At 38.4% G+C, this 22,516-nt stretch overlaps 1 protein-coding gene across 7 annotated transcripts in view; it reads right to left on the reverse strand.

The window, feature by feature from the left end:
- SCUBE1 (signal peptide, CUB domain and EGF like domain containing 1) overlaps positions 1-22,516 on the reverse strand; it is a 248,528-nt gene that overhangs the window by 179,836 nt on the left and 46,176 nt on the right. For all 7 annotated transcript variants that reach the window (XM_071816413.1, XM_071816410.1, XM_071816414.1 and 4 more), the window contains one exon: positions 1,409-1,537. In XM_071816413.1, the coding sequence (XP_071672514.1) occupies positions 1,409-1,439 (31 nt within the window). In that variant the 5' untranslated portion in view covers positions 1,440-1,537. The remainder of the gene's footprint in view (positions 1-1,408; positions 1,538-22,516) is intronic.

The following is a 22,516-nucleotide window of genomic DNA, read 5'->3' on the forward strand; positions in this document are numbered from 1 at the left end:
ATATCAAGCTGTTTGAAACAACGTACATGCACAGCTATTTGAATTCCAAATAGCTGAACTATTTGATTATGTTTGTGTCCTGTTTTATTGAGATATATTTATGAACATGAGTATAAATAGAGTTTTCCTTTCTTTCTAAAATGAATGGCTGGCTGCTCTTTGTGTAAGAAATACCTCTTGCACAATTAATCATTTAACCACCTCGGGTTGTGGCAAATAAATCTATTTAGTCTGTTCTATAACAAATGAAATTTGGAAGTTTGAGTCAAAAGCCTGTCAATGGTCAGGATATATAATCCATCTGAACAAATATTACTCAGCTTGAAAATGAACCCAGTAGGAAATACATGTACTGAAAGGCTAACCAAATTCTTGCTCAGAAATTCAAGTTCTTCCATGGCTTCAGTCAGTGCAGACTGGTGTTACTGGACTTCGTTATTTCTGGTTCACTACCTATTTCTTGACTTTTATCACAAAGAATCTCAGTTTTTGCTAGAGGTGCTGCGTGACTCAGAAGAAATACACCCTTTCCAAACTGTTTAGTAAATGACACCTTGAAATGAACTTGGGAGTGTGCCAAACACCGGACATTGCATTTCTGTTGGGAACATTCAGAAAGATAGTCTCTAGGCACTAGGATTTGGCTAAAATAACTACCAAGTAAGCAGGTATGCGAAATTGGATATAGCAGTCAAAGTTCATTTCCAGATAACTGGTGTAAAGAAATTTCAAAACAAAATACATACTTTTTTAGCTTATAGGAAAAACTCAACCTATTTAAACCAGAGCAATGGACTTTAATTCAAAAAGCAAACCAAAACCAAAACAAAAACATATCCCCAAATCCTCAGACTGCTGCAAATGGCTTTGTACAGTTAGTGGACGGTTTGTAAACTGCTACTACAGATAACTGTTTCTTCTGCCCTGTTTTATTGTCCAAGTATTCCTTCAACATACTTGCACTTTTAACATTCTGTAATTCAAATTCATATAGCATATCCTGGAACTATGTTAGCCTAAAAGGGAAAAAGGGGGAAGGGGAGCTTTAAAGATATGACTGGAACTACAGAAGTTGGAAGAAACAGACAAAATATATTTAAGTGGATGAGACAACCACTTTTCTGAAAAAAAGAAGCCCAAACACCCAGAACAGGCTTTGGACATCAGGGCTTTTTTTTAGCAATGTTAACGATGAGCAAACTGATTTTTGTATGTTAGGATTAAGAGTGCCAACTTTAAGGCTCTGCTCTGAACCACACCAGAGTCAATGGACAGATCTGAACTTACTCAGTGTGATCTGGATCAAATCCTTACCGAAAACACATCAGATGACAAAATGCAGCAAGCAGATCAGGCCTTCTTACCATAGCCCTGAAATTAAACATTGTTGCCACCGTTCAGTACTTACCAAGACAGTTGTGGCCATCGTGGGCTAACATGAACCCATCATAGCATGTACACCTGTAGTTTCCTGGAATGTTGATACACTCATGGACACAACCTCCATTGTAGAAGTCATTCTCACACTCATCAATATCTAAAACACAAGAGGAGGAAAAAGAAGCTTTTGTAAAAAGAGAATGCTAAGTATCCAGAAAAATTTCTGCAGCCAAGTACAATGTTTGAATATACACGTTACTAATCTTTTTAAATAGGCATATGACATATTTCATCTAAAAGATGGCTCAGGGAATTACTGACTGAATATACCTGGGTCATGTATGACTGAAAAGCAGCAAGCCAATGTATAGAGTACTCCTTCCCAAAATAAATGTAGTATCCTCACAGTAAACAATGATATATTGTCAAAAATTAAAAAGAAACACCTGATTTTGGTATATTTTTAATATTTAATATCTAGTTTCTGGTTTTTGTCTTTTGTCTTCAGCAGTGAAAAGCAGACAATGAGTTAACCTTTGACTTTGTAGTAACAACCAACTATCTGAAACACGCTAATAATATGGCATAAGACAAAGTATACCTTGTTTAACAAAAAATTGTCTTCTCAGAATAAATAACATTTGCGACATGCCTGACAATACATAAGGCTGTGGTTCTGTACAATAAACCTTGAAAAACACCATTTCTGAAACAGCTGTCATAGTCCACAGAGCTCTATGAAGTTACTGCTGAAAACCTGGTATGGTTTTGTCTGTCTCTTCCACTTCTTCCACAAAATAAGCCCTATTATCATTTTCTGTATTAATTCACAGCAACAACAGAAAGTCGAACATTTTATTCTTAGAAGGTATGCTAGAGCTATTTTTAATTCTTTTTTTGTACACTGGTCTGCATCTGAAAGAGTATCATGAATGGTAAGAAAGTGTTAGTGCTTCAAGCACTAACAATTCTGTTATGATCTTCCCTCCCTCATAAAAAATCACTTCTTCACTCATTCTAGAAAGTACAAACTTTCTTCTTCTTACAGATTGTATCTTGGCGTATACATGGAACATCAGCACCACGGTCACTGCTTTGAATCATCTAGTGGTGCACATCAACCAACCAAAAATACACAAATAATTATAGACAGCCTCATAGTTTGATAACTACCAGCTCTACATCTGTGGTGTGCTAGATCAAAAACCCCAGCTACTGTCTCTAGGTTAGACAGTGTATGATAAACAGATAAAGTCATTGATGACTGTCAATACATCCTCACCGTACATTTCAAATGTGCCTTCCACTGCAGAGATGGTTGAAATATTTCTGTATTAGGTTCACATTCACACAGCTTTTTTCTTTTTTTTTAATTAACTTTTTAAAGTAGTCCAGGAAAAGCACTGATACCTGATATCATACCCAGCCACAATCTCAAAACAGAAAGGTAAAACAAGATTCTTCTGAAAAGCCAGCTAAGACTCAGCCACTTAAAGCTGTCAGCATTTCTGGCCCTTGGACTGAGTCTGGCCAGCTTTGTCCCTCCTTGCACAATGCTCTGAGAAGTGTGATCTGTCAGAGCAGGGACAGGCTCCTCCCAAGGTTTTTGCAAGCCTTCCCCCACTCCGGTCTGACCCCACCAGAAACCTACCTTAAACTCTGAATAGCCCAGGTCTCCATCCACTTCCCTCCAACAGCCCTGCAGCAGCTTGAAACAGGAATTACAAATTTGACTTTATCTGCAAACCCAGTTAGCTTTTTAGTAACTCAGCACTCAGCACCACAAAAATGCTGTAAGAAAGAAGCAGGAGAAAGGATCTTCCTAACAAAAATACGACCTGCTGCTTAAAGGTAAACTTTCTAGTCTTTTAGCCACTGCTCTGTTTCAGAAAGTTCCCATCCCATACTAAAAATTTCTATCTGTTAGTCGTACAAGTTCCAAGTCAGCACAGCTTGTGGATGTGTTCAACCTTCTGGAGTCCAGTATGACAACAAAAAGATATGACTGTGATTCTTCCTGAAAACTATCACCAGCAAGTCAACTATTGCGCATTTGATTCATTCTGAACACACTTGCAGTGTGGCAATGCGTGGCAGGCAATACAATTAAATAGTATTCCCTAAAAATAAAACAGTTTCAGAACAAATATGATGCCTTGGTACTTATTTGAAAAATGTTCTTTAAGCTTCAAATGGTTGTTTGCTGCTATCCTTATCTACAGTTATGCTGAATAAAGCTATAGCTAAATGGAAAGTTAAAAGTCCCTGAGAAGCCACTCTCCTTTATTTACAGCCCAGTGTGCCTGGGCACGCATTGCCAAAGCATTCCAGTGAGGTTTCGACTTAGCAGATATTTGCAGCTTCCATAACCATTCAAGAATACTTGCAGAAACCTCCTATCATTCTCAGGCTACAAGGACAAAATCAGAGCTCTACAGTAATGCCATGTTTTAACAGGCCAAGTCAATAACCAAAAGGCACGTAACATGATTTTGATGCCAGGCCTTCCTTCAGGACACTCAGAAAAAAATAGTACCTTCATTTTAAAATTTGTTCTTAACTTTTATCCAGCATCAAGTTTCTTCAAAAGAGGCAATTCACAATGAAGTGTTATCGGTTATGTTACTCAGCATCAGACTGACCAATTCATTCCCTTTATTCAAACAATTAATCAATCAGGACTACTGGTTTAAACAAGTGATGGGAAAGCCTTCAAAACGGACAAAAATAAATAGATGTGAAGCCTTTTAAATGCCTACCCTTCATATAATACCTGTTTATAAAAAGCTGAACTGTCAGCAGCAGCACAAGGTGCTGATGTAGAACAAACACTTAAGTTCCAGAAAGGGTAATTAAACAGATACATAAACCAGAAAAATAATAAAAGGAACAGATTCTTTTCATCTCTCTCAAGGAGTTCCAGTTATGTTAAATTTTGCAAAAGGATTACAAGGCTACTTCTCCATTTTGTACCTCAAGAGCTGTACAAAACTAGGAGTAGAGCCAAATATTCTACCTATTTTTAAGAGTAATGCTGTGGGTTTTTTGGTGTTTCTTTCCCCTTCAAAACCACATTGCTATTTAAGAGACTTCACCTGGCAGGCTGACCGGAATTTCTATCTCCAGTATTGCTAGTAAAACACCAAAGGGATAAGACTGGTGAATTTAACACTTGATTTTTTAGAACAAACACCAAAAAAAATCCACCAAAAGCACGCATAAAGCCTGCGAAATTCTTCACAGAAAGGGTTGTCAGGCATTGGAACAGGCTGCCCAGGTAACTGGTGGACTCATCATCCCTGGAGGTGTTTAAAAGGCATTTAGATGAGGTTCTTAGGGACACGGTTTAGTCCTAGAGTTAGGTTATGGTTGGACTCGATGATTCTGAGGGTCTCTTCCAACCGCAATGATTCTATGATTCTTCCAAGCTCCAGCTGCACCAGAAGAAAAGCAGACAATGCGCCTGCAAATAATGCGAACACCACCCCATCTTCTCTTCTGGTATACCTAGAGGAGGACATTCTTTAAAGAATGCCTCAGTGAAAGTGCTGAACAGCTATAATTTACGGGAAGAATATTACATCTGCCATGGCAGAACATAGCTTCCTTAGTAAGCTTAATATAAGTGATAAAAGCAATAGGAGTACATTCAAACACTTAAAACTTGCAGGGTTGCTCTGAATTTTATCTATTGTAAAATGCACAATTTGCAGAGGCCGGCTATGTTCATTTCCCTTTGGTTACGTCAGAGGTGTCAAACTCATTTTCACCGTGGGCCACATCAGCCTCGCAGTTGCCTTCAAAGGGCCAAATGTCATTTTAGCTTCTGCTACATTTACACAGTCCTAAAATGAGTTTGACGCCCCTGGGTTAGGTCATATCCTGTTACTCTTTTTTTCCTGTAATTGATAGGACTGGGTACTAATCAGACTCTTGGCACCAAACCCCTTTATCTCAGAATGTTAACTCTTCCCACTAATCTTGCTTCAACTACCCTTAACATTCGCAGTGTTTGATCATTTAATGTTGTCTTTCACCATGAAGGAATTACTGTAACACAAAAACAAAACAAAAGACACAGAGAAATGCTGACATCCAGCCGTGAAATCGCTGCATATACTGTTGAACTATCAAGGTTTACTGCAATCTCGTTCTGAATGGGAGACCTAAAACTATTTCTACACTGGCAAAATATTTACCAAATTTTCACTCCAGTAAACTTGGTCTGTGCAGACAGGCAACTTTTGGGGTATCAAGAGAAGAAAAGACCTTTAAAAAGCATTTCAATTTCCTTTCTAAGAGGAATTAATTTCATATGTTATTACAACAACAGCAATTACAGGAACCTTGGAAAAAAATTAAATGCACCAAAGTGATTAAACGTAGGGCCAGTTATTACTGTGTTCAAATGAGACAGCAGCTCCTAATGCCAGAGTTGGATGTACACAACCACATCCACAGCTGTTGATGAGGTAATTTTGACCATATCTTTCTGGAACTGGTTTGGGCAATCTCCAAAATCCACTGCTTGTTTCAAAAGCTTTAAAGGAAAAAATTATCAGAAAAAAAGAGAGAAAAAGAAGCTCGTTTACCTGGATGTACTAGCGACTGCACCGGTTCAGTTATTTGCCAAAGTAAAAGAAGCTTGGGAAGTACACTATAATTCCTTCTGGAAAGCAGAGGTGAATCTTTTTGCTACGGCCTGGAAATAACTCTCTTTCAGCCATGGGAAACATGGCACTGCCATACTCGGCTGTTGACCTCGTCAGTGAGTAGTGGCATTACTTAAAGAATATATACTGTATGAGACTGCAATTATTCTATAAGCACCCAAGAGCTTTTTTAAGAAAACCTAGACAAGTATCTGAGAAAAGCCTAGCATTTGTTACTGTGAGGCAGTGCTATAATTTACAATCCGCTGTATTTAAGTGACCTAATTCTTCTTAGTTTGAGGGGACCTGTATCTACCTTATACAGATTGGTGTTGACTGACACTATTCCAAAATTTGTTTCACTTGTGTATTCTGCAACAAGGAAATGACTCTCACAAGGCCACCCTGCAGAGAAGCAGCTCTTCCAGGAGCACATACAACTTGACTAAGAAATGTTCAAAATAAAACAAGAATCCGTCTCTTCTGCTTCCAGTATTTCAGCTTTCTGTTTCAGCAGAGAATAGAAGACACATCAGCATGCAATAACTAATGTCCAAAAGACAAAACAAATTGTAAAACAGAATGAGGAAAATGCTAGGTCTCATTTTGTCTAAACATTTTCAGCGTTGTCATGAAATCTGCGGCGTGCCAAGCATCTTTTCCAAACATTAACAATCTTTGCTAGAAGATGGCATCAATTTTATCCCAGCAATGTACAAAATCTACCTCCAGCAAAATCCATTCCCACTCTCCATTATAGCAGTTGCCATTAATTAAGTTCCTGAATGTCCAAAAATCATTGCAACACGTGTAACAAAATTAGTCAGCATAGCTACAAATCATAATGGGCAAGGCTACTGAAATCAAAGCAAATGTCTGCAGGGAGTTGATGAATTTTGCATCAGTGTCACAGCTAAACTATCACAGAAGTATGACAGCTATGAACATGCAAAAGGAAGAATAGCTGAGGCCTGAAACTCAATCAGCCAAATTCAGCTTTTAGTGTTGAAGTCCATGGATTTCTATAGAAAATGGGAAAGTATGAACTGGCATAAGCTTTATCTTGGCATCTGGTTAAGCCACAGATCCCAACGTTCTCAATGCAACAGAAGATGTTCAAAATAGGAGTAGGATTGGGTAAAATCTGTGTTCATTTAAAAGTAGTTCTTGACTACTAATGTAAGGGAAAGATCTGGAGTTAATTTAGTAAACGCAAATTTCAATTGACTTTGAAAGGAATAATTTATGTGTTTGGACATTTAAAAATGAATAGTCAAAGGAAACTGTCTGCCCACATGAATTTCTTCTAATTTAAAGAACCACAAACAAAACTTGGCACACAGGTATATTATGCAGATGTGGAATATTTCCTAAAGGAGCTGGATCCATAAAATAGCTAGAAAAAGAAATGTTAAATTCTTTGTAAGTAAGTATACCTTGATGAATAAATCCACATATTTATTCAGTATCTGAGGAGAAAAATATTTTTATGTTCATCTTCATCTATTTATCTAGGTGCTTTGAATGAAATATTGCCAAAGAGGCATTATGAAGACAGTCAATCACATTGTCCTTACAAACTTGCCAGTAAAGAAATTGTGCTTTAACCTTCCTGCTCCATGAGAGGTTGCTGCTAGCTCCCTACAGAGGACAAAACATACACTTTGCAGAATTCTTGATTACCAGTTCTCTCCTGCTAAAAAATGTCATACTACAGTTCTGGAATTGCAGTATGTTGCCTTCTTATCCAGAACAGGTATGCAGCAACGGATGTGGCAAAATGCTGGAATGCATATTTCTATGTGGTCATATTTTGCACTTTCATGGCTTCCCTCTTAAAAGCTTTCAAAAATTTTTACGGATTCTTTACTGCGTTTTGGTCACTGTTGTCTGGTCACTAAGACTAACGCAGTATCCTCATTTCCACAGGAAAATACAGGATAAAAGCTCCACCCAAGGTTCCAAATCCTACCCAATTAAGAACAGAATTACAGTACAAACAGAGGTGTCTTCATCACTGCATAGTTTTATGCAACCTTGATCTCAGATGCCTGGGAAAGAATTGACCTTGTAATATCCAAAGGCGAAACACCCTGGGGTAAAATCCCAATCTATTAAAGCCAAGAGGCATTTTTGCCACTGGCTTCAGGGAGCCAGGAAGACATGTTTCCTGGGACTCACAGTTAAGAGACATGTGAGATGGGAGAAGCACTTAAATTTCTTGTTCCCACTTCCAATTCAGAACAAGCAGCAGTGCAGCATCAACGCCCTAACTTTACTTTTAAGGGAACAGGCAGACATGAAATAACACACACACTGACAAGAATACAAACAAATTCATGTCCTGGATCATAATGAGATCAGCATCTTATTCTTTTAATGACTGGAGCGGAGACTGTAAAAGCCATTAAATAAAAACAACATGGGGATATTTAGATATACTCCGTTTCTTCAGCAGATTCTACATTTAGCATACTTTCAGCAGTTACACACACACACTGGATAATCCAAACCTAAGGCATTTGTATTTCTCATATCAAGTTGCACATTTCTTAAGAAGGGAACCAGCTTCAGATCTGAAGACCAGAAAAAAAAACCCTCACACTTTGGTTAAAGACTCTTTTGGTTAAATGCAGGCCAAGTTTGCCAAAAGTTCAACTCTCTGGAAAGCATTCAACCCAAGTAAGAATACTAAAATTATTAGATTCTCAAGAGGAGTTTAGCACATTTCCACGTGTTCAAAATTATTTGAAGTCCACTCAGCTCTGCGCTTAACATTTGCAAGATCTGACCCAGCTAGATGTATGAAGAATCAGCTGGGAAAATGTTATCAATCCCATTCAACCTGACCCACTGAAATTCCGCTTGTCTCCATAAGTTCCGTGGTAGCAGAATTCAATATCTACTCCAAGTCCAAAATTTATGAAGAAAATATTGACATATCAAGAGTCAATAATTTTTTTTCTACTCCAAATGAAACCTTGACCTTCATCTCAGAGCAAAGTCTGAAAATCCCTTTCCCATGAAAAGCTTCGTAAGTCACTTTTTCTATAAGAGAAAACAAATTAAAAACCATCATTTGTTACATCTGGTTCTTCCTGAGATACTTCATTTTTCAACTCATAAATGTTAACATCTTTATTCTTTAGATGCTGTGACCTTGGAAATGTTATGATCTAATGAATCAGAGGAACACACAGTGCAGTTTTTACGGCTTTCAAGTTGTCACGATATTTTCAAGACGCTTGTGCTCAATAAAACTGTAAAATTTGATAGCCATTAGAACTACTCTAAGAGCCAAGGTCAAGGGTGAGCAGACTGGAGAGAGGGTAAAATCAGAAAAAGCAGCTTCATGTTTCTCAGTGGAGAAAGGAAAAAGAACAGGTACAATAGGTTGTTTAGCATGATGGGTTTTTTCAGTGTAAATCCCTCAAGAGCCTTTACACTATGGGAACTGCCTCTCCAATGTTTTTCCTATTAGTGCATCCACAAAGAAAAAAAAAATCCATTTTACAACTTCCTTCAAAAATGTCACAAACTCCCATTTTCTAGTACTAAACCAGCAATAAAATGAAAATGCCATGCCAACTTAGTGGAGATTATTTGGATGCAATCTGTGGTATTGTTGGGGTGTTCTTCTGGAAGCCATTTCACACAGTTTCCAGAAAACATCAAGTAATCCGAACCAGTTTTATTTGCTTCCTTCTGTGATGGCTGAGCACGAAGTTCATTATGCTTTGTATCTCGTTAAAGCACTTACCTGAAAAGCAGGAGGTGGGAGAGAAATGGAATAAAAACCAAACTATGTATAGGTACACCCAGCTGGTTAAACAGCACATATGTTTTTGAAGTGTGAACAGCTTCATATTTAGAACTGGCTTGCCTAAAAAACACTTAGGATGCATTTGGAAGGCAGATGAGACACTGGCCCATTTATCACTGGCTGTAGGATGGGACTTTTTTACTTCCTATTTGTTTAATTTTTTTCTCTGACCAGACTTATTATCTCCTAGTTTTAGAGAATGAACAGACACATCTATTGCAGATGTTTATTTTGTCCCATGTCTGAATTTGTTTCCTATTACTACACTGATCACAGCAAGTATAAGTCAAATTGTCAAATTCCACAGAGAAAGGATGGCCTTGTAAGAGTCACCTTCACCGCTCAGAGAAAAACAGCAAGCTTTCAGACACACAAGTCCTTCCCTAAGGAGGCAATGGAGCATGTGAACTTCTGAGTTAATCAGCTGTAGAAAAAGTAGGTGTGTTTAGCGCTTGTTATTTTGCAAGTTTTAGTTAATTATCTTCAAATACTGTTTATCATACAAAGAGAACATTAAAAAGTCACTTTTAAAGACTCTAGTGGCTAGACAGTGTCAAGCACCGAATGCTGTAAGCAGAATTCAGCTGGTCCAGCTCATATTGTTAAATGAAACAAGGCTGTGAAAATCCAAACTTTCTGCAGTAACTGAATGATTATACTTCACATTTTTGGTGAATGACCATCACATTCTTCATTCATTGATAACAAACATGGTCTCTGGAGACTCCCTTCCTTGTATTTTTCCTAAATTCACCTTTCCTTCCCCAGTTTCCTGTCTCTGTTCTCTTCCCTGTACATTTCCCTCCTTGCTTAAACTCCTAGTTCAAAGAGTGAGAAGAACATTTTTAGTGGCTGGACATCGATATGCCAATCAAACTGACAAAAGAATCTACCCCTTTGATTCATTCTTTCAGGATGCCTGCAGTTTGAGGCAGGTATCACTGCTTCAGTGTACATGTACTTTGTCAATGAAAAGTTATCACTGAAGTACAGGATAATAAAAATTACTTTATAACCCACAAACAATCAAACAAACAAACAAAACCCCACAGAAACTGAAAGCTGAGATTCTACATGCACTTGGTGCAACTTCGAAGCCACCTAAATACTCTTTTGATTTATATATATACATATATATATATATATATATATATATATATAAACATATATAACATTCCAGGAGCAGAAATGGAAAGGAGATCAAACAAATGACAAGGAACACTATTCATTTAGGACCTTACAGAGTTTTTGACTGCTTAATTGACAAGTCTTCCAACTGCATTAACATTAGGTTCATGTAGTGTTTCTTACCCAAGAGTACCTTTTGAGGGTCTAAAACCTTTGGACAGCTATAGTCATTTACGGAAAACAATAATTAAGCAGAGGTCTTTCCCTGAGGAAAAATATTTTTTCTATTCATATACATCTCAGCACCACGGAAACTTATCTGAGACCATTCCAGCTCTATTCACGGCCAATACAGTATTTTTCTACATAATACCAAAATTATTGTTATCCTGCATTACGCATCTTGAACCCTTGATTAGAGTTTGTTGTGGTTTGACATTTTTCTTAATTTATATTTAAACAGATTGGCAACGAGTTCTTTGAACTGCAAGTGAGATACCCAAATAAAGATGGATACCTGCAGAGCACATAACAGTTTTAGAGTCTGTCTTTATTTAGTAGCTGCCATGCCCGACAAGCTCAAGCAGAGAGATTTCCTGTTCACAAGCTGTTATGAATGTGAAACATGACATTTGACAGCATTTTTCCCACCACTTCTAAATCACAGCCATTTCCACCACAATTCCCTCTTTTAATATAATGGGAAATGTTTGATTTCACATCTAATCTTGCAAGTTCTTGGAGATATAATGGGAGAATACTTTTGTGTGCCTTTCTGCCACAACTGGTGCGTATGCATCCTAATGACTATTGCTTCAGTAAGTCAAGACAGAAGGTTATTCCTAGACCTTTAAACTGAAATATGAATCTAAAAACTTTGAGGGAGAGGTTTAAAACAGTGAAACTAGCTGATTCATACACCTACTTTTTTTTCCAGCCCCTGTAGGCATCTCCTTCATTCTCAGATTGTGGTCCGTCAACCTTCCTTTGCATTTAATATTAAAATTTCTGTCCACTGACAAAAGGAAACAATCCCAAGCTTCAATTCTGAAATAAATGTAATTATTATCTGTCCATGGATTAATTTATTTTCTGGGCCTCTTCATGTGGGAGAACAGAAGGTAGCTATTCTTTCTTGCTCATTTCAGAACAAGTCAGTGGCAGATCATGTACTGTAAAATGGAAGATTTCTTGATCTCACACAGCATGTGCTTCATTAGTCCCTGGCAGATCAACACTGTTCCAGTTTTAGGCTGAGACAGCTAAGGCCACAAGTAGTTTGAAAGGCTATATAGCAGCAGTTTTCAACTTTCTTGGATATGAGAAACTGTTAGGTTTTCCAGCAGAGGTGCAAATCCTGGTATAGCAAATTTATGTCTTCTGACAGCAGACTTGACTTTTCAATCTACTTTTTCCACATGTGCTTTAGCAGTAGTCCTGGGGCTACTGCAGAATCCTGGCTGAGAACCGTTCTGCTGCGCTGGTTAACTTGGGAAATACAATGTAATTTATATCATGTAGGATTTGCAAAATGCAGGGGTTCCTGTCATCCCGCATTACTTGGACAAACTCCCTGCTTTGTGTGGGACACATATCAGACATAAATTTTACTAGCCTACAAAAACTCCCATGAAAGTATCATACAACTCTGATCAGAGCAACTCTGCATTGCGCACGCTGTTGTACACTGCCACGAGAGAACTACTGCACGCACTCAAATGACCTGTCCAGGGCTGCCCTTTGTTGCGACATTTATTGAAGTTGTGTAGCTAATTCTAAACATGACACACAGAGGATCCATGGATTTGTGTCCCCTGACAGTGCTGGACCTAACAGTTATGAAACCCAAGACACCAAACCTACCTACTATTTTGTCACCCATTCCCTGAACGCAGACAAATCCCCACAGTTCCCCAACAGCATCCTTTATAAAGTGAAGGCCTCCCAGCATTTTGGTTTGCAGAAAACAGCAAAAGGCAGCCGATAAGGACTGCCACTCTCAGTCCTTCACAAGTATGATAACTGTAACTCCTCACCTGCTAAACAGGGGCTTACTGGAGGACAACTTGGATGATCAAAGCACAGATTCTCCTTTGTTTCAGAATAATTATGTTTATTTTTGCCATAAAAAGATTTTCCAGCTACAGAAGTGGTTATCTGGACTACAAAGGTCCACATGATGGTTCTATAACACACATAGAATGTACTGATAAATGAAGAGTATGGGTCATTCGTTAAAACTCAGTTAAACAGAAATCCCAAACAGCTTGTGGTAATTAAGACTCCAGAGCAACCTTTGAAAGAGAAATATGTTAATATCGGCCTGTTGCCTACTTCCAATATCAATCATTTAATATTCCACTTTTCTTATCCAGGAGATAGTACTGAGGATTCCATATTTTCCTTCTCTTTTCTATGGTGTTGTGCACTGATAGTAAGTCTGCTTAAAAATTATTTCAGTGCTCCAGCCTAGATACAGATATATTATCTGTATCTAGTTTATGTTTTCAGGAGAGTGGTAATTATTAATTTTTCTCATGAGTCCCTTGCAGGGCTGTGGGTACCCAGCATCTTTAGGAAACAAACTGCATAAAATTAGTTGGGATGACCCTACACATAAGAGAAATGTCTCCTTTATGAGCTTGACACATTTATTTCAAAAAGATCTGAGAAGACTAAATCAAACAGAAATTACATCAAAGATTTACAATATTTTTTAAAAAATCTGAGATGGGCTTACAAAACACTCAGACTCACTTTTGTCCAGCACCCTTCAGCTTTGTGCACCGTATAGGAGGTAAAAAAGTTACTAGGCTACAGATTTTGTTATTATGCAAGAGCTGAAGATGATCAAGTCACATTATATTTCTGTAATGACAAATTCAACATGTCACAGAATTGTGTTTCAGCATCTCAACTTTTGGTAAGTTGAATCTTACTAAACGTGTGATAATAAAGATAATACCATAAATGTGGGTGCACACAAAGCACTCTTGGGAACAGTTCACAGCTCTAAGAGCTACCTCAATCAGAAGTCAGGAGTTTGGGAACTGTACAATCATGAAACGTGGAATTATTTTCAAGACGTCAAAACATTTGGCAATTTTGCTCCACAATTCAGAATTTTGGGACAGCCTTGCAGATTTGTATGAAAAATTTTATTGCCACAATGTGTAAAATACTTGCCACGTAATTTTGTTTGGGTATACAGATGGAACATCTTCCATTTTTTGAAAGTGTGGCCCCAGCCAGTATAAACAAGAAGCCCTAGATGCTATTGGAGTAAATCAATGCAAAAAAGTTTTATTTTCAAAGAAATATTAATGTAATTTTTTGGTTGAAGCTTTTTATTCCTGAAGCAGAGAACCGTGTTCTACTGATACATGCTGACAATTCTAAAATTTCATTCACAAAGGGAGTCTTCTAAAAAGCCATGCAGAAATTGGTCTTGTGAGCTAGAGCTCTGTATATCACCAGAGACAAATAAAAATAGAGAAAATCTGAAAACCAGTGGTAAACAGCCTTTGGTTTTTGACCTGCAGATGTGTAACAATTGTCCAGCAGGGGCACACGTCTACACATAGTAAACACCAGCACAGAACCCACCAGCTTCTCCATCATTGCCCTTTACAGACTTCAAAACATTGCCTGAACTCTTTAGCCAGTAGAGAAGTAAGCAAGAGCTGGTGCTCCCTGAACAGAAACTAATGAAATTACACACTCCCCTTTGCCTGATATGCCAGGGTGAGGGTTAGATAAGGCCAGGGTAGGCTGTACAAACACCTATTTCACAGTAAGGAAAATCCAGGAAAAGCAGTAAGGATTAAATGTAAAATCCAAACATGAAAAACACCATTGCCAAACCATGAATCATCTTTTTTTTTCAATTATAGGCTATGCTCACATCTGATGTTTGGACAAGAACGAAAGATAGAGCAAACAGATGTAATCAACTAGGGTTGCCAAGAAATTAGACATTTCTGCTCCAGTGTTCAAATACCCTGTACAAGACAGCACACATAGCATCCAGCACCATTAATACTATTCAGTAGAAAAAGAATGATACTGCAGATATGGAAACAGCAACATGCACATTTGCTTATATTCACAGCCTCGAAATTTTCTTTTTGTAATTTTATGTAATTATATTTGTTTGTTACATCGGGGAGGATGTTAGGTAGAAAGAACCAAAGTATGCCTACAACTTCTGTGCACTACTCAAATAATAATACGCATTTGACAGAATACACGACAGAAAGCCGGGCAGTCTAATTGTACTGCTCTCCTCCCCAATAGTAGAGGAATGAAAGTGGAAATGTTGATATAAATGTTGATTTAGTCCTGTAGAGTTATCCTCAATATTCTAATTCAGACGATTTATCAATAGATGCCTTTTACAACAATGTTATTTTATTACACACAGAAAGCAAAGGTAGCAGTTGCTTGACTAAAGACTTGATAACAATAAATCCAATAAACGGTTGTGTTGTAGTAATAAATTTGACGAATCCAGACGCCGGCATAAGCTCTTTGATCGAACGGGCGGGCCAGGCGAGAGTAAGGAGTCTAATTCAATGTGAACTTACCATTCGTACTCTTTAACGAACTCTTAAACAACACTGAATATCAATGTCCCCGAGACCACGTTTTTCCAAGCCTTATATACTCTATACCAAAAGGCCATGCGGCAAGTGCAGGCTACAATTGGTTACACTCACAGTCACTCATCCCCCCCCACTATGGTGATTGGCTGCAGGGCACTGTTCACAGACTGCTCATGCGCAGCGGCAACGCCCCTCCTGCAGCCTGGGTTGAGGGCAGAGCGGCTTCTGTTTACTTTCCTTTTGTCTCTGGTGTCTCAGGGAAATCCTTCCGTGTAGCACAGCCGCATCAAGCCCTGGCTTGTTCACAGCACACAGCCAGAGACTCTCCACACGGTTGGGTTTTTTTAAAAAAATGGACAGTACATCCAATATAGAGAAACATGATGTGACACTCATGGTAAACAATGGCGGATGGGAGGCTGAAAAGAGACTGGTGTTTATGACTCCCTGCTCCTATACAATTCTTTTCCAGTATACTGAGCATGGCTTATCACCTATCTAGCAGCTGTGAGTTTTGCAGAACACCTGTAGAAGCAAACATACTCATTTTTCATTTATATTCTGAAGATGGAATTAAACACAGTGATTTGAATGAAACTTCTGGCACAAGAAGCCTTTAAACCTCTAGCTGCATTCTTCCATGTCCCATTTAATATCACCCACCCTAAACATCCACTGGTCCCTCTCAGAGACTGCACATCAAGCTAGACATCTTCAGCCAAACTTGGTCTGTCCAGCTTACACACTTTTCATATTAAAAGATAAATACATATAGGCATGTGTCATGGGTAGGGACCAGAGTTCTTTGAACCCACTGTAGAGCGCCCTGATTTTACGTTCCTGTAACGGGTATAATTTAACAACCTCTGTCTACTCCATCAGCACAGAACATACAACAAACTGGACAATAAGGAAAAATTCTAAAAAAATGCTTAAGGGGTGTTCTAAAGAACAGATAACTAAGCAAACAAGACTGACATTCAAGAAGGTCTGTCCATCTCCATAACTGGCACAAATGACTTTTCTTAGAAGGTACTTCTAAGTGCACAGAAAGGCCTAGCAGGCTTAGTGTAAAGGACTCTAAATTTGCATTTAGCTTATGCAAGCAGACAACTCAGCTACTGGAATTCAAAGCAATGCAATTTAAACACAAGTATAGCCATACAGTCTGGCAGTGTTTCCTGAGTAGGATGCACCAAGAATCTTAAGGTTGAGTTCTAAGAAAAGACAATTTAAAAAATCAGCTTTTTCCTAAAAAAAAACTTGGAGGGGAGGTTGTTTGGTTTTGTATTTTTAACCATGTGCCTGTGCTGGAGAGGTAGGAGCCTATTTTAAATTAAAGAATAAAAAATGTAAAATTGAAACTGAGAGGATGAATTTCATAACGATCAAACAATAATACTGCAGCTTAAAAATCTCCTGTCCTTTTTAAATTCAAAACGCAATTAAGTACAGAATATATTCCATTAATTTCAATGGCCTCTGACTCACAGCTGCAGGCTCTTTGGCCCAGATACACCTCATCCAACTTCACACATCTACATTGTACATGTCCACATTTGTGTTAGAAAGAGACTGTTATTGTCAGGACATGATTCATCTGACCTATTTTTGTCTCAATTAATACAAGGCAAACGCCACTAAGGAAATTCCTATTTCTCTCCATCAACTAAAAAGGGAAAGCAAAGTGAACAGCTTAAGTGTACTGGTCTCTGCTACTGAGATCTATATTTGGACAGATGAAATTCACTCTTTGTTCCCTTCAGATACCCCTGAAATGAAGAGAAACTCTACCCGTATACCAAGTGTGCAATAGATAGAGCCAGGGCCTCCCTCCCAATATAACAGACTCTATTTTTACTAGAAGTTAGGTCTCAGGAAGGAGTGCAATGTGAAGACCATAATCAACTGTCTCAGTATAATTTTAACATTAAAATAAATGAATTATCAGATGTATTATTAACAGTTGTAATTATATGCCTAGCACACCAATTAATTGAAGTGAATGACAAGCGTTCACTTGAGGATAGAGAAATGCAGGAAGCTGTTATTTGTATTAATTCACACACTGATTTTGTAAGTTGTGACTCCAGAAAACTGTTAAAGGGCACCAATATGTTTTCAAATTACCACAGGAAAGGTAAAGTAATCCCACCCCCCACCAATCCAAAAATTTTACAGCCAGCAGAAGGCACAAAACCACATAGAGGAGATATTTTTAATTAAGTGCAATGCAAAGAGAATAACGGTTTCCTATATTCAATCTAAAGAATTATTATCAAAAGGGCCTTAGCATTAAAAAAAAAAAAAGAAGTCATTCAGGAAAGGCTTACTGGTTTAAACATAAGCTGTTTCCGATTATAAAGTAGAGCTTTTAATTAAGATTAGTAAGCCCTAATTCAAGCTATAATTTGGTTCCTCTAGTTAGCAAATGTCTATTAAAACTGAGCAATTAAGGTTAAATGGGTTGAAGCATTTAAAGCACTCCCTCCTGCTTCAAATACTATAATAGAAAAGACCATGTTAGTGACTAATTCAGAACAGAAGACATGTATTTCCCCTAAGTTTTATACTTCCTTGTTGATCATAAAGGTCATTAAAGAAGAATCCTTTGGTAAACCAGATTTTCAGATTGTTATATGTTTGTATGTTACAGCTTACCATGCATAATTTTAAAAACAAAATATAAAACAGAATTCTGTAATTTTATAAATGTAGTATAATTTTTGCTCCTATTATGTTTTTTCTCCCTTTATTTTACATAGTTAGGTAATAAAAATATTTAGTAAACTGCCCAGTAGTGTATTTCTCCCTTTTGCTAGTTGTGTTCATACTTGGCATAATGGTCTTAATCACATCTGTTTTGTGTGTACTTTCGACAGGTAAAGGCAGAAGTATACTACAATTTGTATTACTTACATAAACTGCCTTCCAAAGCACCTCACTTTCCACTTCTCATTTTCACAGCTTCTTCAAAGACTGAAATTCTTCATGCTTGGTCTCATCTTTGAGATCAAGCTATTTTAGCAAGTTCAAGCAAAAACAGCTGAGCAAGCTTGAGGCTGGTATTTCTGAGGGCATGACACACACCCTGACATAGCCCTGCCCAGCTGTGGCGGAGCCCTCACCCAGCAGGACCCTCTGCAACACTCACACCCAAATAGCAAATCTCTCCTGTGTTCTTTGTACCCTTCAGGACTTGCCACGAGCACACAAATCACATAACGTAATCAGGATACCAGTCTACCCTTTTCATTAAATATGAGTCCTACAGAATATGCTATGTGCAAATAGGATCATTCAGGTGGCTTCGCAATTACAAACACTAGGACCTTCCTCAATGAATGGCAACATTAAGAGAAACGTGCTGAAGGACAGGTCAACTCTGAGCTGGTGGAGGGGGAAGAGGGTAAGAAAGAGGTGGAGAAAAAGGGAAAGCTACAAGATCTAGCAGGAGATGGTTTGACCTGAAGACAGAAAGCAAGGGAAAGGACCGGTAAAGGGTCCTCAGAGCTTGCAGCTACCAGCTCTCCAGTCCCAGAGATCTTGTTGTGGGTCACTGGCTCTCAGCATACTGCTGTAACTGCAATAAGCCACCGAGAGAGAGGACAAGGGAAGAAAAACTGAAGAAAATAAAAAAGAAGCATGTGAAAATACACTAGGAGAGGACAAAAGAAAGAGAAGTAGGATTTGCACTATGGAAATGACAAGATCAAGAGAGCTGAGTAACAGAATACACAAGACGACATAATGAAGACTGCAAGGAAAGGGGACTACACCACAAGTAAAGGTGACAGGTGGGAAAACAACAAAAACCAGGCAGTGTCTGGCAGATGTCTAAAGAATTAAGACAAAAGAAGGACAGGTTCTTACACATTGAGCTTAGTACATTCTATTTATGCTCCTTCATTTTATTATAATTTTTCTGGCAGAAAATTTACACTCTATATTTGGGGGAAAGGAGAGGTTCCTTCTAAATACCAAGTTTACATCATCACAGGAGGCCACCCTGGATTCTGCAGCTTAAAAACTGCTGAGACTGATAAAACGTTATATATATTTATAAGTTCCCAGAGTACCTAAAGACCATCCAGCAGACAGGGAGCTTATCAACTATTTAAAGAAATGTCCTTGGATAAAACCATATTTTTTCCAAATTGTGAATTACATGTAATACTGCTGAAGAATGAGACCAAATTTCTAGTGGTATGGTATTTGTTTATGCAAAATATAGCGATATTTGTATCCAAGAAGCAAAGGGGGGGGGAAAAAAAAAAGAAAAGTTGGAGCAAATGTTCTTTTTTTTTTTTTTAAGGAAAAATGGAAGATTTCCAAGCTGGACCACCGGGGGAGCTGTTCAGTGAAGCAGCATCATGGGCTGCCAGAAAGTAGCTCTGAAAGGTAGGACAGGGGGGAGAGGAGAGGAGGGGAGGGGAGGGAGAGGAGAGGGAAGGGAGAGGAGAGGGAGGGGAGAGGAGAGGGAGGGGAGAGGAGAGGGAGGGGAGAGGAGAGGGAGGGGAGAGGGAGGGGAGAGCGAGGGGAGAGGGAGGGGAGAGGGAGGGGAGAGGAGAGGGAGGGGAGAGGGAGAGGACAATGGGGTGTGTGACACTTGCGGACTGATAGTACTGTGAACAGTGAGAAGTGTCATGTCATCCCAACCAAGAAATATTCTGGTTTTACTGAATAAACTGCTGAACATCGGAAAATGAAGCCATCTGAAATAAATAAACAAATCAAATTGAGGCTCAACCCCGGCCAAAACAAAAGCCCCATTCAAGGAACAGAAGTGGCAAGGAGAAAAGAAAAGGTTATCATAATCTGTTAATTCACTTAGGCTGTAATAAAACTCTGGTTTATTACAGAATGTTCTCAAGAGTATTTTCTTGCTTGCTACTTCTCCATCCCCAAAGAAACTCCATCCCTGAAGTAATTCGGAAAACTGGCAAGCTGAGAATCAAGTATTAAATGGTACCAGACAATTAAAACGAAAAAAGAAAATATAAAAAAAAGGCACAGAGAAGACCTCAGAATTGAATTCTGGGGAACACTTTCATCAGCCTAAACCAAAAAAAGATGCGGAATTTACCCAATCAAATAAGTAGGATTTACAGAGAGAGAGAGGAAAAAAATAAAAAGTTACGAGCTTAAATTGAAGCAGCTACTTTATATTCTACCTTCCGCGTTTTTTCATGGTATGTACAGCTTCTGGAAGCTACTTTCAGGAAATCAGCACAATGGCTTACCCAGAGTAAAGCTATGATCTGTGTGAATTAAACTAGAAGGAAGGTTTGACCCTGAAATAAAAATCACCACAAAACTGGAAGGTTGCAGAGTATCTCCTCCTCTGTGCTCAGCTGGGCTGCTGCAGCCAACAGGACAAAACTAGCATCACAGACCTGTAGCAACAGATCTCATCCAGAACACAGCCATTAAGGAAGGGTGACATAAAATTCAAAACATGACATTAATGTAATCTATTAAGGTATTATAACTGTAAAAATAGAAAGCACAGCAGCTTCATTACCTAATATTCACTGCAGACCTCAAGATTACTGGACATCCAGTTCCAAAGCAATCAGATCAGCGTCAAAGCCTCAAGCACTAAACTGAGATCAAGGCATAAAATGGTTATACAGAAAATAACAAACTTTGAATAAAGATATGAAAAAAAGGGCTGAAACAGTATTTAGGAAAAAATGTTCACATTCAGTCTTCCTGCAGCTTTTCAGAACAGAGTGTAGATATTTGAGGTGTTTTAAGTGGAAAAAAACCTCAACACATCAACACACAGCTATTCAGAAAATCCTTTGTTCCCCTGGCAGATACGTAGCGGAGTATTAGTAGTAGATAGTGGATTTGACCAAACCAACTTCTCATAGCACCTTCTTGAAAGCAATAACAAGACGACTATGGATGTAGTGATAATATTCAGCCTGAAATGAGTCAATATTTGCAAGATCCCAGAGGATGACCCTTCCGTGAGAGAATTAATCCACCTTCTACTGCAATTAGAAGAATCATCAATCAGGAAGAAGTCACTTAAGCTGCCTTGTTCAGTGGCATCTCTGTTATTCAGCAGTGGGAGAGACAGTACAAGCCTGAGACCACTGCAGTTGTGCAAGCATCAAGATGCCCAAGTTTCCAAAACCAAAGGATACCCAACAGTGTTCTTCTACTCTCACAAAACATCACTGATCAAGATGGTCCACTTAAGAAAAAACAGCTGAGAGTGAATTGACTGCACACCACAAAGCTCTTAAAAGAACTGGGAACATTGTTCCATCTCAAAGACATCCAAAAGCCTCATACTTAATTATCCCTGCAGAGAAAAGGAGGCTTCAGTGTGAGATACTGAACCAGGAGCTGGGAAGTGAGAATGCTGAAATGTCCTGTGCTGGCTCCAGGTTGCTGTTTCAGAGTAGCCCTGTAATAATATTTTTTTATTGCTAATATTTGTTCAAAATATTTTTAAAACAGATCTAACAAACAGGTATAAGAACCTTGGCCTCACACCACAGAATTACTGAATATGATAATGAGTGGGTTATCTATACCATTTCTGATTCATTGTAATTGCAATGAGCTTTCATTTTATACTTCAGTCTATTGTTGCAAACACCATGAGGAGTTTAAATTTTGGCTTAAGGACATTATTGCACTTGCAGTATGAAGACAGAATTGCATGTCCTATCACAAGAGTCTCAAACACTTGCCAAAGTAAGAAATTCACCATCCTGTTGTTTCCACAACAACAGAATTCCTAATTCAGAAAAGGGAACTTTAGTTAACAGTTCAGAGATTATCTGTATGATACTCTGTGCTTTTCTGTCTGCAGCAATGTACCATGTCAGAAACAAAGCCAGACATCACAGAACATATGGGAATAACAAAACCTAGGTATATCCATGCAAGTATTTTTCCAGATACCA

The sequence above is a fragment of the Patagioenas fasciata genome, chromosome 1 (assembly GCF_037038585.1).
Source record: "Patagioenas fasciata isolate bPatFas1 chromosome 1, bPatFas1.hap1, whole genome shotgun sequence".
Taxonomy (NCBI): domain Eukaryota; kingdom Metazoa; phylum Chordata; class Aves; order Columbiformes; family Columbidae; genus Patagioenas; species Patagioenas fasciata.